The sequence below is a fragment of the Gallus gallus genome, chromosome 18 (genome assembly GCF_016699485.2).
Source record: "Gallus gallus isolate bGalGal1 chromosome 18, bGalGal1.mat.broiler.GRCg7b, whole genome shotgun sequence".
Lineage (NCBI taxonomy): Eukaryota > Metazoa > Chordata > Aves > Galliformes > Phasianidae > Gallus > Gallus gallus.
The window spans coordinates 6,548,433-6,573,893 of NC_052549.1; the positions used below are offsets into that span (position 1 = coordinate 6,548,433).

The 25,461-nt window shown below is 45.0% G+C and overlaps 1 protein-coding gene across 1 annotated transcript in view; it reads left to right on the plus strand.

The window, feature by feature from the left end:
- The window catches only part of HLF (HLF, PAR bZIP transcription factor), a 33,392-nt gene extending 8,575 nt beyond the window's left edge, over positions 1-24,817 (plus strand). Inside the window, exons 3-4 of the mRNA XM_415649.8 lie at positions 17,564-17,784; positions 20,845-24,817. Of these exons, the coding sequence (XP_415649.4) occupies positions 17,564-17,784; positions 20,845-21,060 (437 nt within the window). The 3' untranslated portion in view covers positions 21,061-24,817. The remainder of the gene's footprint in view (positions 1-17,563; positions 17,785-20,844) is intronic.
- The last annotated feature ends 644 nt before the right edge of the window (positions 24,818-25,461 follow it).

Sequence of the window (25,461 nt, forward strand, 5' to 3'; positions counted from 1 at the left end):
AAAAGTAGTCTAACTGCTTATAACTTGAGATTCCAAGGGGACAAGGAAAGAAACTGCAGATTGCATTCTGGAAAACTGAAAGGACAATAATGTGAAACTTCTAAACACAATACTTCTGCAGAGCTGTGTTTTATGGGGCATCCAGTGTTTTAACACAGGTTAATGGAACAGTAGTACTAAACCTTCTCATAGAAGCCTGCTTTAAACAAGGCTGCAGAATATAAAGCGGACTCAGCATGAGAGGGACTGCACTGAAATTAAGGAGGTGATTTCAAACAGTTCAGGCACTTTCACAAACTCACCATTTCAAGATTCAGAAGTGAGCCTTACTTCAGCAAGAAGTCTGTTTCAAAAACAGCTGTGTGCTTGGCTTCTAAAGCCTAGTAAGTGGGAACCAGGCACTTGAGAGTAAATCCTGTTCATCAAAACAGAGAGGGTTAAACTGACTTAATTTGAAGGACCCTGCAGCAATCAGACATACCACTGTTCCCTTTTGTGCTGCATAATGGAAATACAGATGTTACTGACGTCTGCAATCCCTGCAGCTGTGGCCTCTCATTACAGTGTGGGACATTCGGTCATTTTATGTATGTAAGTCTTGCAGCTCTGTTGCTTACAGCCATAGATGGATGATGGGGTTTCTTAGTTTTGCCTGATTTGCTGTGAAAGTGAACCTCATCCATTCATCCTAGGTGTGCGTGGCCTCTTGCATGTTCCTGATCATAGTTCTTGAGTCATTGTCTCTTTTTAACCAAACGTGGCAAGAGTGGAGATTTGGAAAGAATAACTACATGGCTAAAATGTCTTGAAAGTAGATAGTCTGGATAGGATAGGAATATGTTAGTGAGAAGGGGGAGCTGTGGGGATGTAAATGTGCATTTTCTGTGAAATTCAGAGAATTTACATAAGACCTTTAAAATGCTTGATGTGCTTGAAATGCTTCTGTGAGAGCTGACACCCTTATGGATACCATGAGGTGTTGATTCACTTTGAGAAACCAATCTGTGAGAAGCTGGGTTTTATTGGGAAGGGGTGAAGTTGTCCCAAATGTCTTTCCATCATTATTCTTCCTTTAAAATCCTGGTCTCCTGGGGTCTTGTCATTACATGACTCTAAGGTTTCATTTAACAATAGAAATTGGAAAACCAGCTATAGGGTTTGTAGGCAGAATCATGACAGTGCTAAACCCAGGTAATGGAATGATCCTGATCCTCTCTAAAGTTGGACAACTTTATCTACAACCTGAACTTTTGTGCAGCCTTGCTATATCCTATGCACCCCAGCTCCGCTGCCCAGCTTGAAGCTCCCTTGCAGTCAGCCAAGTTTAAATTTGAGGCCTGTTATCTTGTTGCAGTTATTGCAGTATCACACGTGGGCAGATGTCCAAGTGACCTTGTGTATGTGTCTTGCCATTCATTCTTCGCAGCACGTTTCAGCCCGGGCGCTCTGCACAAAGCTCCCTCCTATGGCTTGTGCTAATGAGCCTAACTTTCCAGCGGGGTTGGAGGCAGAGGTGGGTTAGGAGTGAGTGAGAAACATGGGATGGTGAGAGTGGGCTAAAGATGTTCAGGGATCAAAGAGAAAAGTAGGTCGTGGCAGGGTATGTGTGCTCAAGGAGGAAAGGGGGAGCGGGAGCGAGGGGAAGACTTGTTTTCCTATTGGCTTTTCAAAGTTGTGCAATATAAGAATTGGATTAACCTGATATGACTTTGTTTTTCTGCCAGATTAGATATGTTGAGTTTCTTGGCATTGTGAATTGTACAGTACATTGTGTGCTGTAAATATGGGTGTGTCGGGATAAAGCTGTAATGACACAACATGCTTGCAGTCTAATACAGCTCTGCTGGGTGGACTCTCCTGCTCCCTTAGCACCCTGTTCCCTCTACCCTGAATGCACACTTGTTGGGGCATTCAGACATCTGTTAGAACAGAGTTCTGCTCTCTGCTTCCAGCCCAGCTTCGGGATGTTTCAGTCCCTTTTTGGCATGGTAACGCTTATCTAAGTCCTGAAACTCCATTTTGTCTGGCACTGGCATCGCAAAGTGGTACATGCTGTATGAAGTGACTTTAAAAATAATTCTTTTTTTAAAGCTGAATGAAAAAGACACTAAATAGTTTCATCTTGCTTTCTCTAGATTAAGTTAAATAAAGTTTAAAATAAAAAGAAATGGCAACGTATCTCAGTAGTGTAAGTTGAAGACATTGCCTTGAGCTTAACTTTGGATGGGTAAAAATTCAGATACAGATCTGGAATAACTGCAAGCACTGAGCTCCCTGCTGCTTGAAGTTCATTGTTTTGGATGCATTAAGTAAAATTTTCACAGCTGTATATATTCGCTCAATTATTTTCTTGTCTTCTTTACTTTGTGAGATAATCTAATTTGCTGTATCATTTTCTGTGCTGGGCTATCGTCATGAAGGAGCCCAATTCCCTTTGCTTACCATAGGGTGAGGGAAGGGGTAATGGATGGCTTCCAGCTCAGGCAGTGAGCAGATAGCTGAAGATGGGTGATCAGAATTGGAGCCCAGTCAGCTGGTGAGCATCACTTTGGAGACAGGGAAGGAGTGGGTGAACTTTGGGGGGTGAAGCTGAGGATACCTTAGGATATCTTTGTTTCATTCCTATTCCCCCATTTCCAGCCTTCCCCAGGGCTGCAGGCTGGCACCCGCTGTATAAGGGCCTGCCCTCTGCATCAGCGTGAGTGCAGTGAAAAAGGAGAGATTAATTCCCCCCTGTAGTCAAGTCTGTTTTCTTTGAAGAGAAGAGCGTAAGTATAAAATGTGGATTGAAGTCAGATCCCAAAGCTTCTGCTGTGTCACTTAACTGCATTGTTATAATGCCTTACTCTAATTCACCTAGGGGAAAAAATGGGGTGTGCTGATAAGATGTAGGTTTTTCTGAAGTGGTATTAGGCTGTTCCTTATGGTAGTTGACTCATTTGTTAATAGTAGTACAAACTGAGTAAACGGGAGCAGGAGATTGACCTGAACACCTGCATGACTTAGCTGTATCCTTAATTGGGAGAATTAGCAATGAGTGTAACGTGTTTCAAGCTAACCCACATACCCAGCTTTTGAGAAGGCTGAACCACAGGCCTGCAGTTAGTTACAGGTGTTGGACAGCTGTGGTTTGAGTGTCAATGAAACACCTTAGCTTGGCTGGTGCTTCAGCAGTGAGAAAATCAGAGGCCAGTGTTCAAACCCTGAGACCTCACATCCATCCATCCAAAATCACGTGGCTGCTGCAGGGCGGCTGATCTCCATGGGACTGCACGTAGTGCCACATTTAGGCAACACTTTTCCAAACTCTCTTACCTGCTCAGTTTTCTCAGTGTGACACGGTTGAAGTCACTGTTGAACGTCCTGGTAGTCTCTAGAAGCTAAGCTGTTTGGAACACGTGAAAAGAAATCATTAGCCAAATAGAGGGAAGGAGCTGGGGGTATAATTGTCAACTCGTGTGTGTCTCTGATTTCAGCAGCTGCTGCACGTGTCTAGGTTATCAATTTATTTCTGTTAGAAAGTAAACAAATCTCACTTTTCTTATATACCCTCATGAGTGCTTCATCTAAGTTGCTCTTATCTGCAGCAGGGAGGTACTTCTGAGGTCTTGTTTGGAGGCTTTTCTTTCTGCTTCCACATGCTACGTGCTCTCAAGAGTCACGTGCAGCCCTGATGCTGGCCAGGGATGCTGTTGATCTCTTCCAGAGTCAGTTATTTGAAAACACTGTTATCACTACTATCAAAATACACTCGCTTATCACTGGGGCAGCTCTTAGCCCATTATACCCTGTATGTTTTGGGGTTTGATTCCCTTGGCCAAATTTTATCTCTATTTCATGAATGTTCCTCTATGTTCAGTGCTATTATACCTGGTGGCTGTTTAAGTAGCGTCAGCAAAATCTTAGCCTTTGGGTTATGTCCTACCATCATATGCACACTTTTCCTTTACTGGGCCACGTCCTGAGAGGCCTAAGTACCTCTGACTCTCCCAAATATGGGATTTGAAGTTGTTCAGCATTTCACTCTGGTGAGCTCTCACAAGAAGCTCTCTTAATCCTTTACCATGAAGAATTTACTGTTTCCCTCACAGTCAGCTCCTTTCAGGGGCTACATGCCCAAGAAGCTGGTGATATTTAGCTCCCGTGCAGTCTGTGCGCATGCACAGTGCTCAGCATCTCTACAGAATGTGTTGTGCCCTGGGAGCCCAGGTAACGCCTGCATCAAGGACAGCTCTGTTGACACGTGTTGAAGCAAAATCTAAGTGATTCTTCTGCTGCCCTTCAGTTTATAGCCCATGGCTTGTTGTTTCCCACTTTCTCACGTTTTCCCAAAGCTGCTGGTGTGTACAGTCTGAAGATCACATTTACCCAACACAAGGAAATCAGCTTGGCCTGACTGGCTTCTTCATCACGTGGCTGAGAATGTGTTCACTCTGTTCTGCCAGACTATGGCTAGCTGAGCAAAATACAGTGAAGCTCTGGGCTCCTGGCCAAGCTTTTATTTCACTTTGGAGCTTACAGCCACATATTTGCTGTTTGGCAGGACATCCACTGGGGTATATTTGGATAGTAATCTAGCATTGTTTTGCTGCCTTTTTTCTTTTAGTGCACAAGTAGTATAATCCCAGCACTCACTTTGGCCGCTCTGTGCACCGTTTCTCAGTGTGCACCGTTATGTACGTGCACTCAAACTTGTAGTCGTGACCTTTGGCAAATACAAGTCAAAGCAATTAACTTTCTTTTATTGAAAAATTCTGGATGTCCTACTCTTTGCCCCCTATGTGCTGATAACAGAGCTGTGTTGTTACTCTTTCCAAGATCAAAAGCTTCACTAGGGTTTGATTGAAGTCCAGTTATGGAAGGAAGCAGCTTTGCTGGAGCTCTGAAAATAGCTAATTGTTAAAATAATAAAGTCTGTCCTTGTGTGTCTTTGTCATCTTTAAAACTATGTGTTGGGGGAAGAGGGTGGCTTTTAATATTAGCAAAGATCTTGGAAATAGGAGTGTGCTCTTAGAAGAGCAAGTATCCTGCTCTGAATGTCATACTTAGTTCTGTTCTCCACCCCAAGCTTGCCTCCCTCTGACGCTGTTTGCATGCAGCCTGGCTCTGGAAGGAGAATAAAGCTGGATTTGATTTTTAACAGTATGGAAGGCTCTGGGTTTGGGGTATATAAAGGCTTTGTGATGCAAACTCATTTATTTCTCTGAAACAAAAAATGGGCTTTTCAAAATACGGCATGTTTTGGAAAGTTGGCTCTGGGTTTGAAACCCTAGTGTCTCTGATGGCACCCTTGAATGAAGAAAATGGTACAAAAACATAAGGCTTAGGAAAGGGGTGCACAGCAGCATTGCCAGCAGCAGTGTTGGAGGAGCAGCTCCAGCTTTACGAAGGGACATTTCTTGGAAGGTGTGGGTTTTTAGTTGGTTTGTTTTGTGTAGGCTGAACTCAGCCTGCAAGTCTGGTTTTACAGCTGCTTTGAGCAGATGAACACAAGCAAAAACTTACGTATGTTTCCCCAGATCTGTGCCCTGTTCTATAAAGCATCCATTTACAGATGTCCTCTCTTCGTGCCTCCTGCACCCTGAGAGAGAAGAGCTGGCAGGAAGGGCCCCTGGTGCTCAGCTGCTGTTGGCCTGCAGCACTCCAGGCAGGGGAGCTTGCTTTGTAGGGTCAGAACCCAGCTCGCATAAATACCCATTTATCAGTGTCACTGTTCAGTTAATTGAAACATCAGGATGAATAAACAGGGCTCAAGATGACAATATGGAGGGTGCTAAATGAATCTTTTCCAGTATTTTGCACTGATTGCCATAGATGCTGCTTTGGTGATAGCATATTCAAGACTTAAAGGAGTTTTGAACTTAAAGCAAGATATTACTAGGGTTTCTCTATTTCTTTTTTAATGCTATGTGCATAGCTATGCATCTTATATAGGACAGTTTAAATCCCTGTGTGAAAATCAACGCTCTTGTACTTTCTCTTTAGACAGCTGGACTCAAAAACACTAATTACTTGAGCAGAATCTTTGCATTATACATAAATGGTCTTGAGTATTAAGCCCAGAGGATTGTACAGATCCAGTGAAGCTCTTTAGTTTGTCATATGAACCTTTAGGACTGGAATTTTCTTAGCTCCTGGAACTGTTACTTGTTAGAATCTTGGTTTTTTGCTCTCTCCGTTTTATTTAGTCTTTATTCATTTTCCTGAACGTTTTAAAAATCATCTGTTAATTCTGTCCATAAGATAGTTTTATGTCCATAAAATATCTTGCCTAAAATAGTTCAGTTCTGTGCTCTTACTGGACTTGGTTGGGCCCTCAGTGTGCAAACTGCTTCATTGCCTTGTGAAAATCTTAGTTGTGAAAAAGCAGCCTTAGTGAGGGGTGCCGTGTTGGGGAGCTTAAAGCTGTTTATACAGCAGCAGCTTTAGCCTGCTCAGGAGCAGCCTTGCCTGATCTCTAGGAGCTGCTGAAACTCATCAAGCAGGTTCCTGTTAACCAATTAGCCAGTTAAGCAGAAAGAGGAAAGGTGTTTCTCCTGCTTGGTTGTTTTTTTTCCTCTTTGCAGAGTTTAACCCATCCTTCCCCAGACTTGAGATGTTGTGGACATTCGTAACACTGAAATAATAGCAAGGAGAGCCAGAAGAGGGTGAGGAAAGGGGTCTCTGATCCTGCAAGGGCTGAGCTGTGTCACTGTATATCCCTCAAGTGTGCAGAGGCATGCAGTTTCCAGTACAAATCCAGTGCTGCCATACTAAGCTGGAGTCCTACCTAGCACCCATCAGCTGGCTTTTTGTCTTGTATTTTAATGAAATCTTCACTTAAAAAAAAGAAAAAAGCCAAAACACTCCCAATCCCAAACTCAATAACGAGTGTTCATCACTGCCAGGACAAATCTGTTGGTTCCCAAACTCTCCTGCTGTGTCTTGATTGGAAGACTTAAATTGCTTGCTCACATAATAAATGGTACAGATAATACAACATACAAAGAAGCTCCTTCTAGAGGGTTTTTAAATACGTGCTCAGTGATATCAGACTGCCTGGCTGTCCACATCTGACCTTCTCTTTAGATGGAACGTGCAGCTGACTGTTCTAATGGCTGTCAGTGCTGCATGTCTGTGATGGGTTCAGAGGGATCCTGAAGTAGCAGGGCAGTTGTCAAACAAATAATTTGGTTTGTGATTGCTGGAAATAGTAAATGGGTGGGTGGAATATGGTGAAGAAATATTCTTAATTCCAGTAGGGAATGGGAGTATTAAGTGACTTTCATGACTGCTATAACAAAGAGTAACTTGGTGAAGATTCCTCCTTCTTCCTTCCTACTGCCTGTCAGAGGAATCAGCTTCACAAACAGCAGCATCTCTGGGGGTTCTCTGAGGTGGATTGAGGCCTTCTTCCGGGAAATCAAATTTCTTTGACTCGCGTTGTTTTCACAAAGCTTGTTAGTAATACATGTTTGAGAATAACACATCTCCGCCAAATTTGTTTGAAATTGCCCAGCAGATGAAAGAGCTGGGAGGAGGCTCCACGGGCATGCACAGCCCAGTCGCACTGTACTCATCTCTGAAGGAAATCAAGCTGAAGAATAGTTGTCAAGTACCAGGGCACTGAAAGGCAGCTTGTGGAGTGTGTGTGACTGGCAGACATGCAGACTGTTTGGTATCTTAGTATATGTAGCCTTACCCAGGGCCACAGGCACTGCTCCTGCCTACTGAAATTAGTACCCAAAGGCCTCATCCAGGCAGTGAAATGGAGGCAGACGAGGCTGAGCAGAGTTCTGGTGTTACAGAGGTGGGGAGCCTCAAGGCAGGGTGCCACCTCATGCCCAGCAGGCAGGACGCGTGTTCTGAACTGAGTGACAATAAGGCCTCTGCTTCCACAGGTGCTTCTGCCAGGCCACAGGTTAAGTGGTTGATGTATGCAAGGTGAACCACATGCTGTGTGCAGTGCATGGGAAGTGCTGGGTGTGAGTGGTGTGGAATGTACGTACGTAAATGGGCCTGGGCACGAGGAGGCCAGGTGTTCCCACCTGTGAGTGGATTAGTTACTTCTGGTGAAGTGAACAAGGACGCAGTTTGCTTCTGTAGGAAGAATGTGTTCAAGGTGGCACAAAGCACCTGAATTGTGAGACCTGCTCTGAAGTTATTTCTAAACCTCTGGAGCACCATAGGTCTCGTCACTGCTGGTTTCTTTTTCCCTTCTGAGTACGTAAAAGGAGAACAAACAGAAACGTTACAGGCGTTGCTGCATTTTGAAAGTATTATTTATATGGTGCAGCTCTGTTTTCTGTAGTTTTATTTATATCCAAAATACAGAAGGCTTTAGAATAGAAGAACTGCATATCTGAATTTAAGATAAAATAAGATGATCTCCCTGACAGAGACAGTAGAAATGATGTGATATGACAGTTGCTGTAGCAACACCACCTACTTCATGAAAATCAGAGTTAACAGGAGTGTAAAAGGTAAAGCCCACATAATTTTCCAAGCCTATGAATCGCTTCTGCCCTCAGCTTGCAGTGCCTTCCAACTCTCCAGTGTTTCTCTTTTCACTTGGGCACAGATGTACCTTCTGCATGGCCGATCCCAGACTCGGCAGGGCTGCGTGCTGGAGCCCACAGTGGCTTTGCGTGTGCATGACCCACTGTGAATAGAGGAGCAGAACATGTGGGATTGAGGCCCCTCCAAAAATCCCCTGGGAAGGTTTGGACAACAAATTACTATAAGGCCTATGCCGTACTGCAGGTATTCCAGGTAGAGAATGCAACCACCATGGTAAAAGGGTGCTGGATCATCTGGATATGGGAGTCAGGAGAGCAGTGTTATACTTAATACAGACTGTAAGAATTGTCAAGGCTGAAGGTGCCAAAGATGAGTACATCGTCCCTTCCCTCCTTCTCATATAATCCTGAAATAACGGTGTTGCACAGCAGTGACACGATCCTGGTGGGAGCAGAACACATCCTCTTTTGATCAGTGTGGCACAGAGCTGCTCATTTGACTGTTGCCAAGTGCCCAGCACAGCACACAGAGAGCTTTGTTCTCTAGCAGGCAGAGAATTGTACAAAATTTACTATATTTGAAGGGGGTAGAAGTGTTTCTGTTAAAGAAATGCTTCAGTGCCAAGACATTGTTTGAAAGTTGTTTGGTATGTCTGGATTGGCAACTAATTCTGTAATTTGCAGCTATGGCTGCTGCAAGAAAAATACTGTATTAAAAATAAGTTTACTGCAATGAAGGTTGCCACTGGCTTACAATTCTCTTAATGATAATTTTCAGAAAACAGAGTCCAGTTTGCTTACATATATTTTAAAAACGCAGACACATCTGTAGAGCTCCCATAAAATGAGAACTGCCAGGAGATCTGCCAGTTCGTGTTGTCTTCAGGTTTACATTCAAACAGTTTAATATTTTTATGAGGGCCAAGCTGTGTGTGACTGCAAGAAGTAAACTCCTAGTTACTTGTGAGTCGGATCACAATTGAATTGGGTATTTGCTGTGCTACAAAGATGTATATTGTGCAGCAGCTATGAAGAAATACAGCCTCACCAGTAAGGTCTGTATGCAACAGTCTGCTCTCCTGGAATTTTCCCTAAGCCTCAGTTGCGTGTTCCCTTCCTCCTCTGACCCATTTTCAGACTGCATGGTGACTGCTGCATTCGTATGCTTTATAATGGAAGTCATGTATCTGTCACTCACTTCTGGTACCCAAGAAGGGGACATCCACATGCCCTTTGCTTTCTTTGTGCTTAGTGAGAATGGCATTAGTATGTAAAAGCAAACTAGGCTCCTGTGCAAACCAAATACAGGTTTTGAAATTTTGCTGTTCTTTTTTTCCAGCTTTGTTACAAGGTCCTAAAATTAAGTTGGAGAGAAAAGAAAATGCATTAAGTGTTACTTAGAAGGTTAGGGAAACAGCTTGTCCTCATTCTGACATCTCTGCTTCTTAAAATGTGATTATAAAGATCACTCTCTGCAAAGCTTTAATTTAGTTTTGCCACCTAAGGAGTGTACTTTGTTTTAGTGAACAAGAAATGTAAATAAAACCAAAAGCCACTGAACAGCTAGTGCAAATTTGTGTTGTGTACAGAGCAGGTCAAAAGAGAAGGCGAGATTTGCAAGTTGCTGTAACTCTGCCCGGTGACCCCTTTTTTGTAAGGGATACATTCAGCCAGGGGCTGATAGCATCTGTTGTCTGTCTCTCAGGTCTGCCATTGCCTGCCGATGGGAGGAAATGTACCTGGTTCACGTGGCTTCTCCATGCCACTGCAAATCTCACTCAGCTGTGTTTTGATAACACGCCCAAGCAAGATCGGCTTGGGTACTAGAACTGGGTAACAGATACATGACTCATGAGTGGCATATGCTGTCGGGATTACATGGTGGCTTTGCAAGACCTGTTTACTGACTGGGAGCGTGCTGTCCTGGATGCTCATTAGCCAAATAGATAGAGCAATATGAGCGGAACTTGGTCTGGAGTCTTGCAGAGGACGTTGGCAGTGACATGAATGCAGAACTTGTCATTCTGAAAGTGGTATTCTACTTAAGGGGTATTTATGGATGCCATGTGAGGCTGATACCTGAAGCAGGGGCTCAGTTAAAGTCTACTGTTGGTGGACTGATCTATTAAAGCTCGGTCGAAGGAAGGAAAAATGGACCTCTGTCTCCTTCAGAACAGGTTGACAGTTCTGATGCTTTTCTGGAAGTTTCTCTTTCAGAAACAAATTGTACTTTCTCAGTAACCTTACTGTATGTGAATAATGTGCCAAAGGATGTCGTGAAGCTCCAAGACACCAGAGGACAGCAGCATCTTGAAGTGAAATGTGCTCCCAAGCCAAAATGAAGTACCCATATGAGTGTGCTTTCCTACAGCTTCTCCTCTGGCTCTGTCCCCACTAAATGTCATCTCGGCCTGTCTGTGTAGGGAAAGCAGAGCCCTACAAAAAATCAGAAAGTCATTGAAAAGGGGAGTCCCTGTGCATTGTCCCAGGATCGAGGTAAACCCATTATTCTCTGTGTAGCAGCTGTGCGAGGGAGTTGTTGAGAATGGAAACAACGGCTTTTGGCACCCTGCAGTCTGGCTCTAGGGGCTGGTTTGGGAAGGAATAAAAGTCTGTTTTCCTGGGAGCTGTCAGGAATGGGGACTCATGGAACAAAGTGCTGTGTTCACAAAGGTTAAAGAATATGAATCTTAGAGAATAGCAGAGTCATAAGTCCAGTAGGCATCGTGGAGAATTTCACCTGGTGATGCCTCAGTTACTTATTTATCCCCTTTGAAGGGCACAGGAGGCATAGTGTATTGCATGCACACTGCTAACCACGTGCAGGAGTTGCAAATTCAAGCCCTCAAAAGCCTGCAGACACTGAAACAAAGGCCACATGTGCAGCTCCAGATAGTGCGGCCCCCTCCTTTCTCTGCTCTGAGACACAGGCTTTAATTACATTATATCCTCTTCTTTTTATCCTTTCCCTTTTGAATGCAGAGGTCAGACCAGCTCTGGGTTGAATCAGAGCTGTATCAGGAAGGAAGCGGTTGTCTGTAGGATCTTGGATCTTGACCTCATTTGCTGCAGATGTGAGAGGACACGAGGAGCTAAGAAGGAGAAGGGAAAGTCTGGCAGCAAAGAGAACGATTATGTCCGGAGAAACTGGGCTTTGTTACTTCCTTTGCCATACAGTTCATAGAACTCTGAGCAAATCAGTGGCATGAACAGAGAGTGCATTGAAAAGACAACCTGGATTTAATCATGTGCCCCCCATCTGGCGTGCAGGCCGGCATTGAGCAGGACTGGACTTTGCAGCACCCCTGCATTGGCACTGAGCACGGGGCAGAGCTGCATGGAGCTGGGGCTGTGGGCTGTGAGCACAGAGCTCTCCTGCTCCCTTCCTCTCTCCCAGGGCAGAGCACTAGCACTGTGCAGGGAAAAGTTGGCCAGAAATTTGTAACAGGTTCAAAATAAAGTATTTTTGCTGAAACTTTCAGGAAGCTGTGGAACCATTCTGGCAGAAACATAAATTGGCACATTCAAATCCAAACGGAATGGCTGAAATCTGGCAAAGGTCTGAGAAACTGAAGACGACATCCTCTAATGGGAAGTGTCAGGCAGTCTTAGTAAGACTACCAGCCCTGCCTGTAATAACACTGCAGAGGCCCAGAGCGGGAGGCACACAATGCTGAGAGGGGAAATGACAATTCCTTCATAATTAAATGCTCAAGATTTGTAAACAGTGCTGGTATTTTTGAAAAGTACATTTTAAAAACACTTCTTAACACTTAGTGTGGGTTAGGAGCAGTGCGTGTGTTGTTGCATTGGATTGCGTTGATTTTTTCTGCAGGAAAGGTTTGCAGTTGTTCCACATTCTGCAGAATCTAGGTTGTAGAGGACGAGAAATAGAAGAATAGCTGTGCTGGGTTGGAGCACTGGTCGAAATACACTTGTCTGTTGCTTTGGAAGAAAATAAAGCTCCTATAGGAATTGCTTACATAAATGCATCCAAGGGCATGCTGCCTCCTTCACCCCAGGCATAGTGGCTGGTCCTTCTCAACCTGTTAGTGCAGAAGATGGTCTTAATAGCCACGCAGAAGTTTCAGGGGCAGGAAGTCACTGAAATCAGATAGGAAAGTAAAATGTAGCTTCTGATGTTGTAACTGAGGAACTGTGACCTGTGGATAAACGTTAGCCTCCAGAATTCTATTCTTACTTTGCTATCTGGGTGGTTCTTTTGCCTGTCTTGCTTCCTGAGCTCTGCCTTGTGCTGTGCAGTGAGAGACTTTGCCTAGAGGCAGAAAGAGTTAATGCGGAAATAGATGGCAGGTCAGTCTTGGACAGCCTGTGATTGGAAGAGAGAGAAGTATCCCAAAAAGCTGGCCAGCCTCCAGCAGGATCAAAGGGTTGGAAATGGTACCAACAGAGCAGTGGGGTTCTCCGGAGCAGCTCTGGGTGAGGATTATGTGTCAGTGCACTTCCACACTGCATCGTAACGCTGACATACCCAAGGTGCCTTTAGTTTGTATAAAGGAAAATGATTAGCAAACACTTACTTTCTCTTTGGGCTGTTCATAAATCGAATGAGAAACTCCTCTTTTCTCTCCTTGCGTCATTGTATGTGTAAAAAACAGGGGAAAATATTTTTCTTAGAACATCTTCAATTCCCTTTCTTTTCCTTTCTTTTCTCAGCTGCTGTTTTCCAGCCAGCTGTGGAGCTGATGAGAAGTGTGGAAGGGCTGTGAGAAGGGAGATTTTCTGAAAATCAGGCACATTTCTATGGGAGTTGAATGATTCAAAATTGAGTTCTACATAATTCATCAGGGATCTCCTGCAACACAAGCAATAAGTCTGTCAAGTAGTTGTACAGTTGAAGAGGTTATTTCCATCTTAGCTCTCCTAGGCACAGCTGGAGGCAGGATGTTTAAAGAGGGGGAAATTACGAGTCAGGATTCCATGATCAAACTCCCCACAACACCTCCATGTTTTGGTTTTATTGGTGTACAAAAGTACTGTTGTATATGAAGGCATATAAAAAAAGCTGCTGTACTTTTTGAATTGTGTATTTTAGTTATTGCAAGCAATTAAAAGCTGCTCTTCTTTTTTACCAGCCGCTCAGTGACCTAAATGACATGAGTGAATGGCTTCGGTCCATTTCTCTTTGAACAAGGAACCGCACTGAAAATATTACCATTACATTCAGCTTCCTCGCTGGCAGTCTCTGCTGGGAGGAGAAGGACTGAAAGGGTCAGAACAGCCAACTTTCTTTCAAGTCCTTCCTTCTGGAAAATTTTCTGCTATTGCTAATATGAGCCAGAGCAACACCAAGAGCATTAGCAAAGGCAAGCTGCTGGGGCAGCCGTAGCTGCTGGGGTTGCCAGAACCTGCTGACTTCTCTGCCGGGAGCCACCTGGAGCTGCGTCTGTCCTGGCAGACAGTGCTGCTGGAGTGCAGCTCTGCGAGCGGGAAGGTTTCCAGACAAAAGGCCAGTGTTGACATAGTCGTGGTCTCTCCAGGCCACGGTTGAGACACATCACTGGGGTGGTATGAGGGGAAGTTTCCATTAACCATTGTTCCCAGCTTGCTTCCACCACCACAGTGGAGTTGTGCAGCTGGATTTCCAAAAGAGCTCAATGCTCAAGAGCTCTTGTTTCAGCAGCTTAAATGGAGGGGCTAAGATCTTTCCAAAACACCTGGCAATCATCAGCCCCCATTGAGAACAAAGCTAAGCACATTAAACAGCCCAGCCACTTCGCTGTTGTGAAAATTTGGCCGCTGTTGTGAGTACGGAGTGTTTAAGTAATACAGAGCCTGGCAGTGAAGGCAGCTGGCCGCTGATGCTGAGCAGCAGGGGCTTTACCTTCACCTGGCCTTGCGGCTGGCACTGGAGGCTTCCTCCCTGGCTGATTCCTTGCACACCACGGCCTCTGACCGGCCCTCTCTCGGGATGTTGTGACAGCTGTGAAGCTTGCTGATGTGAGGATTAGTCGGCTGCTAGGCACATGACGTTCAGATTGCTGTTCTTATTTGACCTACCTCTGATTGCGAGGAATTTAGTGCATAAAAATAACACCCTGAACAAATTTGGCAGAAGGATGCACAGCTAAAGTGCCATGCACACGGGGAGAGAGGAGGTTGAGAAGCAGTGTAACATGAGGCCACGTACTGTACTTCTGCAGTGACAGCAGTGCCAAGTCCAGCGCAGCCCACGCTGTCGTCTTAGGTTACGACGAGTTCCAGCACCACATAGATGCAGTGGCCATTAGCCAGTAAACTAACGAAGACAGGTTCCTGGCTTGCATTATTGGCAAAACTTGATAGAATAAATACAAAGATATAAAGTGCCAGGAGTTGCCTAATGTAAAACATTGGACAAGGAAATACTGGTTTTTCTGCCTGCGGTTTCATCCACCCTCATTAACTCTGTTGTGCTCAGTGGAGTTCCTGATCATCTGCAGAGCACACCAGAGCAGAGAGCAAACACGGACTGGCAGAGGTGTGCAGGTGGTTGGGAGCCTGTGAATCTCTTCCAGCATAACAGTCTTCAGGCTCCTAGGTGATAATGCTTAGCTGTGCACGTATTTTTTTCAGGCTCTGCATTAGTGAATAGCAGTCACCTTTACTGAGCCTTGCCTTGAAGGTCCTTTTGGACCTTTAGTACCGGGAGCTTGGACTGGGCAAAGCAAAGTTTGTGCAGGTGGGTAAGAAGGCAGGATTGTGGTTACTGCACGTTCTCTTAGTTTTAGTGGTTTGTTGTTTTTTTCACTGGGCAAGATGCAATACCTCAATATCCCGTGTTTTAAAGGAGCTTTTACACCCTTTCCTTCTTTAGAGAGATCTTGTAAAATTTCACTTACAAACCTCTTATAGTTGTGTCATATGGCACATTGTAGATAAATGATAATATGCCAGCTGATAGTCCGTACCTAGAACTTAGCAATACTGCAGCACCAGTGCTTCTGTCAAGGGCAATTAGAAAGCTGGGGCAAATTTCACAATCTGCACGACTTTTAGAAACACCCTGCACACTCCCTGGAAGTATTCTAAGGTATTCAGAGATCGTGTCTTGCTTCATTTTTATCTGCATTACAGAAGTTGCAAGCTTATCTGCATTACAGAAGTTGCAAGCTTTGTACATGCGTATTTCTATATATTGGTCTGCATTAAAGAATATCTGGCTGCTCTGATACGAGCATACTAACATCAAAGGAAGCTTTCCTGCATTTAATCCTTTAAATAAGCCTGTTTCTGCCAGCCCGTGTATCTGGAATGAGATTAGCCATCCATTTAAAGCAAGGTACAAAAATGTCTTGGTTTACTGAGCCTTCTGGGCTGGCTTTAAAACAGTTAATGGTTTGGATTCTCCCACCACCCCCTTTCAAGACAGTTTAGCTTAAACACCTCTTAACCAATGTTATCCCCAGGTCTAGCCAAAAAGCCTTCCTGCCAAAGCTGCCCACAAGTGGAGTCCCACTGCCTGTGTCCTGCTGCCTGTGACCCTTGGGTTGGTCTGCACCTGCCAGGCCTTAGCGGGCCAAGGTGGGCTGAGGCATCACCATCCCATAGCTGCCCAAGCCCCAGGCCCTGAGCACACAGTGCTGCTGGGCTTGGCAAGGAAGGCTGCCAGAAAGCCCCACGCTCAGCACCGAGGCCTTGGCAGCAGCGTGCCGTGTCATGCAGCATGGGAGGAAACAGTGTTGGCGCAGGATGGGCAGATGAATTCTTTCCTCTTGCTCTCTCATACAGATATATATATTAATCAAATAACTTTGATCCTCCTTTTTTCTTCTCCCAGGCCCTTACTAACCTTTCCTGGAAGCTGATTTTATCAGTGCTATTTTAAAATGGGAGTTACAAAAGACAGGCTCCCTGTTAGTAAGCCCTGGTTTGCACAATGCAATTCCCCGGTGCATTTTCTGCGCAGTTCCAATATTGTTGCTGCAATCTTTTAGATTAAAATAAAACTGCATTGTTAACGGTGACCTTGATTTGGAATTAGAAATAACACTTAATGTTTACCATTTTACATCGTCAATATTACAGATGCAGGCACGATTAAGGAAATATTATGCAGTCACAGGATGTTTGTGTGGATATTATAAAAGCTATCATCTCCCTAAAGTCAAAGTGAATTAACTAATAGCCAAAATTATAAAGGAATACCTACTTCAATCAAAAGTTCTTCTGAAGTCAGTGAGGCTGGTACTTCTGAGGCATGTGAAAACTCCTGAAAATTCTGCCCATGGGGATAGGCAGCTGACCTTAGGATCCTATTTTTGGAACCTTTGGTTGAGATTTTAAATTGGAGCTGTAGTGGGAATGGTGCCTGTATTGGGGCTGTCGCACTGGAGTCTTGAAGGCTATACTGAAGGCTAAAAAATGGAAAGTAGAGATGATAATAGTTCTTTTCTTGCAGTAGGCTCCTTTTAAATAGTTCTTATATACCATTAAAAGAGCAATAAATAGTGTAAATAAGAGTTCTTCCATTTTTGCGGAGCATCATTGTAGCCTGCTATGCCGCTCATTTCCTTCACTGTCTTTAAAACATTGCCAGGAAGATTTCTGAGAAAATAGTTAGCACCTCCTTAGCTGCAGCACAGCTTGACAGTACACTTTCATGAGGTTTTTTCCTATTGCAACTAATACACTCTCAGATTCTAGAAATCTTTGTGTGAGAATAAGAGGAAAGATTGCAGAGTAATGGATAAATCAGACCTAAATGACAGTACTTATGATTTGTTCCTGAGGCTGTGATCAGAAGGCACAGGTTGGAGTGGTAAGTCCTCTGCCTGCGCTTGAGTGCAGCTCTGTTGGGTTTGTTGATCCTAAATGGGCCTGTAAGATTAGCAACCAGAATTAGGAACCAGTTTTGAAAAGAATGGCATGAGCATGTCTGGACCTGAATATGCACCCTACAGATGGGCAATCTAATATTTGAGCAGAGTTGCTACCAAACTTACAGTGAAAGCGTAAAGAATTATTGGTTGTGGAGTATTTACAGAGCCTCTAAAATCCATGTTCAGTGGTATTATTTACATAGTTTCTTCTAACGTAGCTGAATTCTTCCTTTATTGTTGTAGGTCAGATCTTGCCAACAAACCGAAACACACCAAGTCCTATTGATCCGGAGACCATCCAAGTTCCCGTTGGCTATGAACCTGACCCTGCAGATCTTGCTCTTTCCAGCATTCCTGGCCAGGAGATGTTTGACCCTCGTAAACGCAAATTCTCTGAAGAAGAGCTGAAACCACAGCCAATGATTAAGAAAGCTCGTAAAGTCTTCATTCCAGATGACCTGAAGGTAAATTGGAACTGGTGACGAGTTTGTTCATACACAGACCCTAATAGAGTTGTTCTCTCAGATGCACATTAGGAGCATGAATCTGTTTGCTCACGTAGTGTAAATCTGCCAAACTAAAAATGACTTTTTTTTGTAGAATAAAACTGTCAGTGGTTCTGAGGAAGATTGAGGGAAGATGTCCCGTATGTGTTAATCAACAGTCGAAATTCGTATCAATATTAATTTCCTTTGTATGCCAGAAACTTCCTGCCTGACCTTGGACAAGCTTAATTTGTCCCATATTTCCCACTTACAAAACAGTCTGATCATGTTTCCTTTTCCTCCACCCTGTCTGGCCCATTGGCATAGGCTGCAAGGTCTTCAAGGAAGGATCGCTCTCTTGCAGAGCGTAGTCTGTGGAGACAGAATAAAGTATGTTTTGTCTTGCTTGGAAGTTTTTTTAGCACTGTGTTTTAGCAACAAATGGGAACGCCACACTAAATGCTGTTCGTTTAAGTGAGAGAATCTAAAACTGTTTAAGGAAAGTAGAAGAAAATAATTCTGCCAATAAGTGTATTTTAGTACAACATTTAAAATATAATAGAATAATAATACGGTATTCAAAAGGAAGAAGCACACTTGTTTATGTCTCTCACCATTTCTGAGATGTGAAGAGCAAAAACTCCCCAGAGGAGAGCTGAACAAATTGACCAGCTGATTCAGTTTATCGAATAACTGTGAAAATTGTCATTATTTCCAAAGTTCTATTCCCAGCATGTGATTGCCAAGAGGACCTTTTTATCAGAAGTAGTCAGTGCAGAGTTTCATCCTGCTGTTGCTCCCTGAGATACAGATTGAAAGCCTGTTGGAAGAGGGAGTCTTTGGCTGCGTGTGCGGAGAGGCTGTGGTGCCACGTGTGTACACCACAGTGATAGATTTAGGGAAAGAAGCTGATGCTGTTTGCTATTTTTATCCCTAAGGATAATGTTGTGCAAGCTAAAAGCACAGAAAGCACAGTCCCATTGGTGTTCAGGTAATAATGTTGCTATCACTTTGTAATGTCTTCTGTTTTCATTCAGAAAGGTTTCTCTGTACCACGCCATTATTTTTTCAGGCAAATTTTACTATTTTTGATGCTCTGTAGGCATTGCAGAGCACTGTGAGGTCTACCTAAGTGGAGAAGCTCAGTACAGAAATGGCTACATGGATGTAAGGAGAGGGAAATTTGTCTCTCTGTCGTACGTCATTCTGTGGTATCTCCCAGGTATCCTGGCTGGCCAAAGTCAGCTTTTGCCAAAAAGAAGCAGAAAATGTCATTGCCTTGCATACAGCAGTGGAGCACATAAGTTTTCAGTCTAAGGATGAACTAGAAATACAGGGTCTCATTTCCCCGAGGTAACCACATCAGGTGCCCTTGACTCATTTCAGAATGCTTGACCCAAGTGCTGCTTCTGCCCTGGCATGTGGAATGGCTGTTGAGTTCTCGGGGAGGGTAAGCAGATTAGACCAGTCAATCGTCTCTGGGTTGCATGTGATTTTGAAATGCCAGCCTTACCTCTTTTGGGCCTGGATTAAGGGATTTGCCGCAGCAATTTGTTAAAATAAAGATGGATGAAGCCTAGGTGGCACACTAATAAATTGCTTAAAGCTGATTTTTTTGGAGTGGAATGAGATGGGAAATTATAAACAAGATTTGGGTCATAGCTTTTTGCTGCATGCTTGTTTTTAAGAGGATTTTGGGGGGGTCCTATCTAAATGCAGGTGAAAAGCAATTTAGAGATACACTGGCTCCAAATCATCATTACGGGGCACCTCACTCAGCTAAAATAGTGTAAAGCAGTTGTAGAGTGCTTCCAGCTGTCATTTTGCTCTTGCTTTGCCTTGTGCAAGCAGCAGCAGAAGATGCAGAGCAGCTGTATTAGCCTTGGCACGTTTCCTGCAGAAAGACAGAGGAGTGGGTGGTGTTTCCCTGCTCAGTAGGGACAGATGGCTCTCAGCTCTCTCCTGGGAGATGGGGCTGTGCTACCATGCTTGGTAGAACAGGAGAGCTGCACTCAGATCGTAAGCAAATGTAAGCACATAAGTATGGAAGGGTGGTGCTAGGAAGGGAAGTTGGAGCTGTATGGCTCAACCAGGCAGTCTGAGGGCTGAATAGCTGTGTCACTCTTTCTTCAGGGGACTGAATTTCACTTTTCCTAAGAGATTCTACCCACTTTGCATTTACTGAGTTGCTCCTGAGGTTAATTCTCTTTCATACCAGCAGTGATGCTTCTGTTCCACTAGAAGAGTGGAGAAATCAGGTGAAATTAAGTATTAAGTTAGAGCCTAAGGAAATCTCCTAGAGGCAAGTCTTTTGGGGCAACGCTTTGGGAATGTGTTGACTTATGAAACCTCAGAGGTGAGCAGACCTATTTCTGGCAAATGTTTTATTCTTCACCGTCAGAGCCCATGGCGTGAATCTCTTGGTGGATGGTACCAAAGCAGCCGTCCTTGTTTTGCCATTCCTGAGTTGGCTGTGAAGCTGTGCCAAGGAATCCTCTTCCAGTGCCTTGCTGTCCTGGTGTGCAAACACAAACCCATTGGGGTGCTGTAGTGAAAGCTCTGAACAGAGAAAAGAGCCAAACGACAGAGAACGTGGATGGCTCCAGCAAACAGAGTGACCCAGGTGTTGGGTGGCACAGGGGAGCAGGGCCACGCAGGAATTAATCCCTACTGCTTGAGCAACCAGTTGGGAGTCATCGCACACGTAGGTGGATGTGCTAAGTAGGTCAGCATAGCTGTGAGATGGGTCGTACCGCTGGAGTATCGCTTTGGTTTTCCTTGGAGGAATTCATTCTCAGGAGGATGAGGGGGGGGTTGTGTAGAAATACCGGCAGGCCTCTGCGCTCCCTGGATGGAGCTGTGCCCTGCAGGCCTGTAACTGCTGTCCCCGCAGTGCCTGGCCTCGTCGGGCCTCAGTGGGACATTGAAACAGAATAGGCAGACTCCCGGCAAAACCCACGGGGCTGCACGTGGAGCACATCCCACCGAGCCCATTGACATCTAACAGCTCGTTTGTGTCTCCCTGTGTTCCCTGAGCAGGACGACAAGTACTGGGCAAGGCGCAGAAAGAACAACATGGCTGCCAAGCGGTCGCGGGACGCGCGCCGGCTGAAGGAGAACCAGATCGCCATCCGCGCCTCCTTCCTGGAGAAGGAGAACTCGGCGCTCCGGCAGGAGGTGGCCGACCTGAGGAAAGAGCTGGGCAAGTGCAAGAACGTCCTGGCCAAGTACGAGGCTCGGCACGGCCCGCTGTAAGGGCACGGGAGGGGAGCGGGCTGCTTTTTCTTTTTTCTTTTTTTTTTTTGTTTCGGTTGCGGGTTGGCATTTGCATAGATGGACAGCGTGTTTCCTGTTCGACAGCACCACGCCCAGACCAACCTTTCTGTCTTCAGCACTTTACCAGAAGCAGAAACAAAACTGACTTAACGTTGTTTTCTTGTTGTTCGCGTGTGCGTGTAGCGGCGTATCTGTGTGCACGTGTGCGTGTGTGCGTGTGTGTGTGCATGTGGGTGGGTGTGTGTGTGCATGTGGGTGTGTGCGTGTGCACGCATCTCAGCACTTCCCATTTTTACAAAGCCCCCTTCGAAGGGTGCCACATTTTTACCTGGACTGTTGAGAGCCGCCATAGTCAGCTTTTCATTACGTTTTCCCAGTGCTGCTTCGGATTAGGGTTTGTACGTTCTTGTAACTGGTTCCATCCTCCCGACTCACTTGGAAAGATCCCATCAATGATAGAAAAAATATATAAATGGTATTTAAAAAAAAAAATTAAAAAAAAAAAAGGAAAAAAAAAAAAGAAAAAAGAAAAAAAAAAAGTAGGTCTCAGTTTGTGGAGCATGACGGGCTGCGGCCGGAGCACGTCTGATCAGAGGAGTTAACATGCTAATAAAGTGCACAAAGAATAATTTAGTACTACACTGCAGAAATATTAATTTATAGATGGCTTTCGTTGTATTTTAAGTTCTGGTGATAATTGTCTTCAGATTTAAAGTGCTGTTAGACTGAGTTAGCTCTACTCATTATAGATCCCATAATGGCTTCTCTGTAGCTATTAAGGTTCCTTTTATTTCCACGGACCCCAGGTAGGTAGGAGTACTGTTGATAGACCACAGAGTGTGTACTTTGCACTGTCTGTACCTGAAGCAATAATCCTATTGTACGCTAGCGCGCATGCTGCCTGGATGTTCCTAGTGGACGTAGGATGGTTTCCCTTCCCAACAGGAGTTTTAATGTCTTTAACAACAAAAAAAAAAAAAAAAAAAAGAAAAAAAAAAGAAAAAGAAAAAGACACTTCATGTGAGCAATGTGAGCATGCTAATTGTATCCCTGCTACAGGGGGCGCATGTACAAGAAGCAGGATAATTAGCTGAAACGACAAATTAATGGCATCAAATCAGATCTGGCATTGGAATCAGAGGGGCTTTTCCGTTCTCAGTTAGTTATGCATTTCTTCGAGCTCCATTTTGTGATTAAAAATTAAATGACCCGAATTCAGTTGTTTTTTTTCCCACGTTGTGTAATATATTTTCTGTGGATTATATCTTGCTGTTATAAAAATCACTTTAATTCAGTTAGAAGAAGTCACTGGTTTGCAAAGCCCATTTCTCCTAGTGGTTGTTGTTCTGAGTGTGACATGAACTGATGGTTCTGAATTCTGTTGTTTTAAACTCTCTCTTTGCTTTTGAACACTTATGTTCGAATCTAAAGTGGACTTCTGAGAAATGAATGTAAGAGACACTGGTGTATTTCAGAGGGGGATGGTGTTGTCGTATACTGTGGTTAATCCAATCAATCTAAGTGTTTACTATAGACCAAAAGAACAGATATTATAAAATGTATAAAGTTTATACAGAATAATTATAGTATGTTTGTTTTGTACAGTATTTTTCAAGTACAAATACTGACAGTGTATTTTGAAAGACATATATTATATATAACAAAGAGAAAAAGCTATTCCATGTTTAAAATATATAGCAAAGATATATATTCTCCATTATTGTACAGAAAGGAAATGCTTAGGAGGCTGTTGGTTGGTTTTAGTTTTTGTTTTGTGAATCTCTCATGTTTTAAGCCTACCATTGGCACACTGGCATGTTCTGTGCTTTACATTAAATCGTTATGGAAGTAGTGTGGCTTTCCAGGCTGTTTGGTATTACTGAAGAAGAGAGACTTCATTATTTTCCATTGGAAACACGTGACGGATGTGTTTCGTAGGGACAAAGCACAATATGGATTTTAGGCAACTATTGATTGGACAATGCAATTTCTAAAGGCAAAAAAACAGCATGCAAACCCCAAACGCAGTCACTTCTCATCTGCTGCTGCTGCTGCTCGAATCTGTTTCCAGGTGACCTTTTATAATAAATAGCTCAGTTCATGTATACGGTTGTATGTGGTGCATATGGTCATTCACATGTGAGTAAATACGGTGCTACATGTCCTGCTCACAGTTTTCTGAGTGTTCTGGCATTGTTTTCAAATGAAGAGGTCGTTCATTCCATGAAATACCGATTCACGCTTCAGGAGATGGCTACAAAGGACCCAACCTTTTGTCCAGCATCACAAAAATCCGTGCACCACTGACATTTCCCAGTACTGTATCCCAGACAGACCCAGCATGTCCCTCACCGTGCAGTGCTCGCCTGCGGACCGCTAACTCGGTGAGCTGAACTTCCGTGCGCTGCAGCAAAGCTTGGAGAGCAGTAAGTTCTTTTCTGGAGGTCAGTAAGGCACTGAGTGCACCAAGAGAGAAGCGGGAGGCAGCGGTCGGCACGGCTGAGCCTTCATCATCTGCTCTGTGCTCTGGGAAGCAAACGTTTGCTTTCCCTTCGGCGCTGCGTGGCGGTGGTGGAGCTCCCCGAGCAGCCACTGCCACGGGTGCATCCCTAGCAGCAGCTGGCAGCAGTTCCTCAGCAGCATCGCTGCGAGCATTCTTGGAGCGGTGCCTGAAAGGAGGAAATGGTGGAAATGAAATCAGCTGATACGGAAATGGTGAGAGCCATGGCTACGCTGCATCGTGACCACGGAGTGCTCCTTAAAGGAGCCCCAGGGCCTCGGCTGCTCACCCCGAGCTCTGGGAGCGCAGCACTCGTGGCCTAAAACCTGGGAGTGACCACAGGCTTTCCAAGCAGGCTGTGTGTCTCCCCAGCGTGACATAAAGCAACAGAAAATCCAGCTCCTGTTCAGCTCCCAGGCTCAGTTCAGTTGGTATCATCACAGCTCCCATGGCTTTGAAGGAGCTTGCAGGCATGAGAAACCCTCATGTCATAAAAATAGAAACACATGTATTTGCAGAATAGATACCAGCGCGTCCAAACAATTCACCGACCTCTGCTAAAAACACCGGGATGGGTAAAATGCTTAATTTCTGCTTTTTTTTCCTCCGGATCTTAGAAGTGAATTCTTTCTTTTTGAGAAGGAATATCCTCTACAAACAAACGGAACCTGGGATGTGTTGGTGCACCTTGGGAAGCTGCCTGGGAAAGCGCGTGGCAGAGGGCAGGGGAGTCCTTTTCTTTCTTTCCAGTGCTGCTTTGGGGTCCCTGGATCTGACACCGTGGCAGCACCGCTCTGACTTGAACCCACAGAAGCAAAGTGCTCAGGGCAGCGCTGGGGCTCCGGCTGTGCTGTGCTGCGCTGTGCTGCCTGCAGCACCAAAGGCTCCCGGCTGCAGAGAGCATATTGCCTCTGTGGGTTTGTAATAACCTCAGTTACTGCTTAAAAGCTATTTTTGCATGTGACTTACAATAGGGATGTGCAGTTTTATTTTATTGAGTTTTTTTTTTTTTCTATGTCAAGAAGGAAATATATCTATGTATTAAAACAAGTGATCAACCATTGTATTTCTGGCAACACCACGAGACAGCATCTGTTGAAACACAAGTTTAATAAGATCAAATTACCTGTACGACATGAAATGGATTGCATCCTGTATGCTGTTCAGCCCAAATCTTCTTTTCTTTTCGTCTGTTATTCTCAATGTTTAATAAACTTTTAAATTTGTCTTCTCTCAGCCGTGTGCTTCGCTCTGTGGGGGCGGGGAGGGCTCTGCTCCCACTGCTCCCCCCACGCTGCTCTCCTGCAGGCGATTACTGATGTATCACAGACACGCAGCGCAGGCGACGGGGCCAAATAGAACGTATCCACGCTTTATGCGGCCGTATTTTCCAGCACATCTATACACACACACACACGTATAAGCGTACATACACCCTAAGCGTGCACGCCGCGTACCCGTATATGCGCTCCCCGCGGCGCTGCCGCCCCCTGGCGGCCACCGGAGGCGCAGCCGCTCCCGTCCCAGGGACAGAGAAACGGCCTGCAGGGGGCGCTGCCGCCGGCGGTCTCTCGGGGAAGGCGCCGCGCTGCACAGCTCGGCACGGGGCGGCGCGGCCTGCGCTTCTGTACGGCCGCAGCGAGTCAGGCCGTTAAAAAGCCTTACAGCGGTGTTCGAAACGAAGGAGCGGCGCTCGCCGACGTGGCTGAGTGTCACCTCGGGGCTTCTGCTGCGTGTTTACATTTCGTTCCTCCCCGCGATCGTACTGCAAATGAGGGCGTGCTTGAGAGAAACGGGAGGGGCTGTGTGTGAGCAGCGCGTGCAGCTGCACCTCATCGGCGGCCGCCGGGAGCCCCTCGCGGAGCTGCTGCCACGGAGCC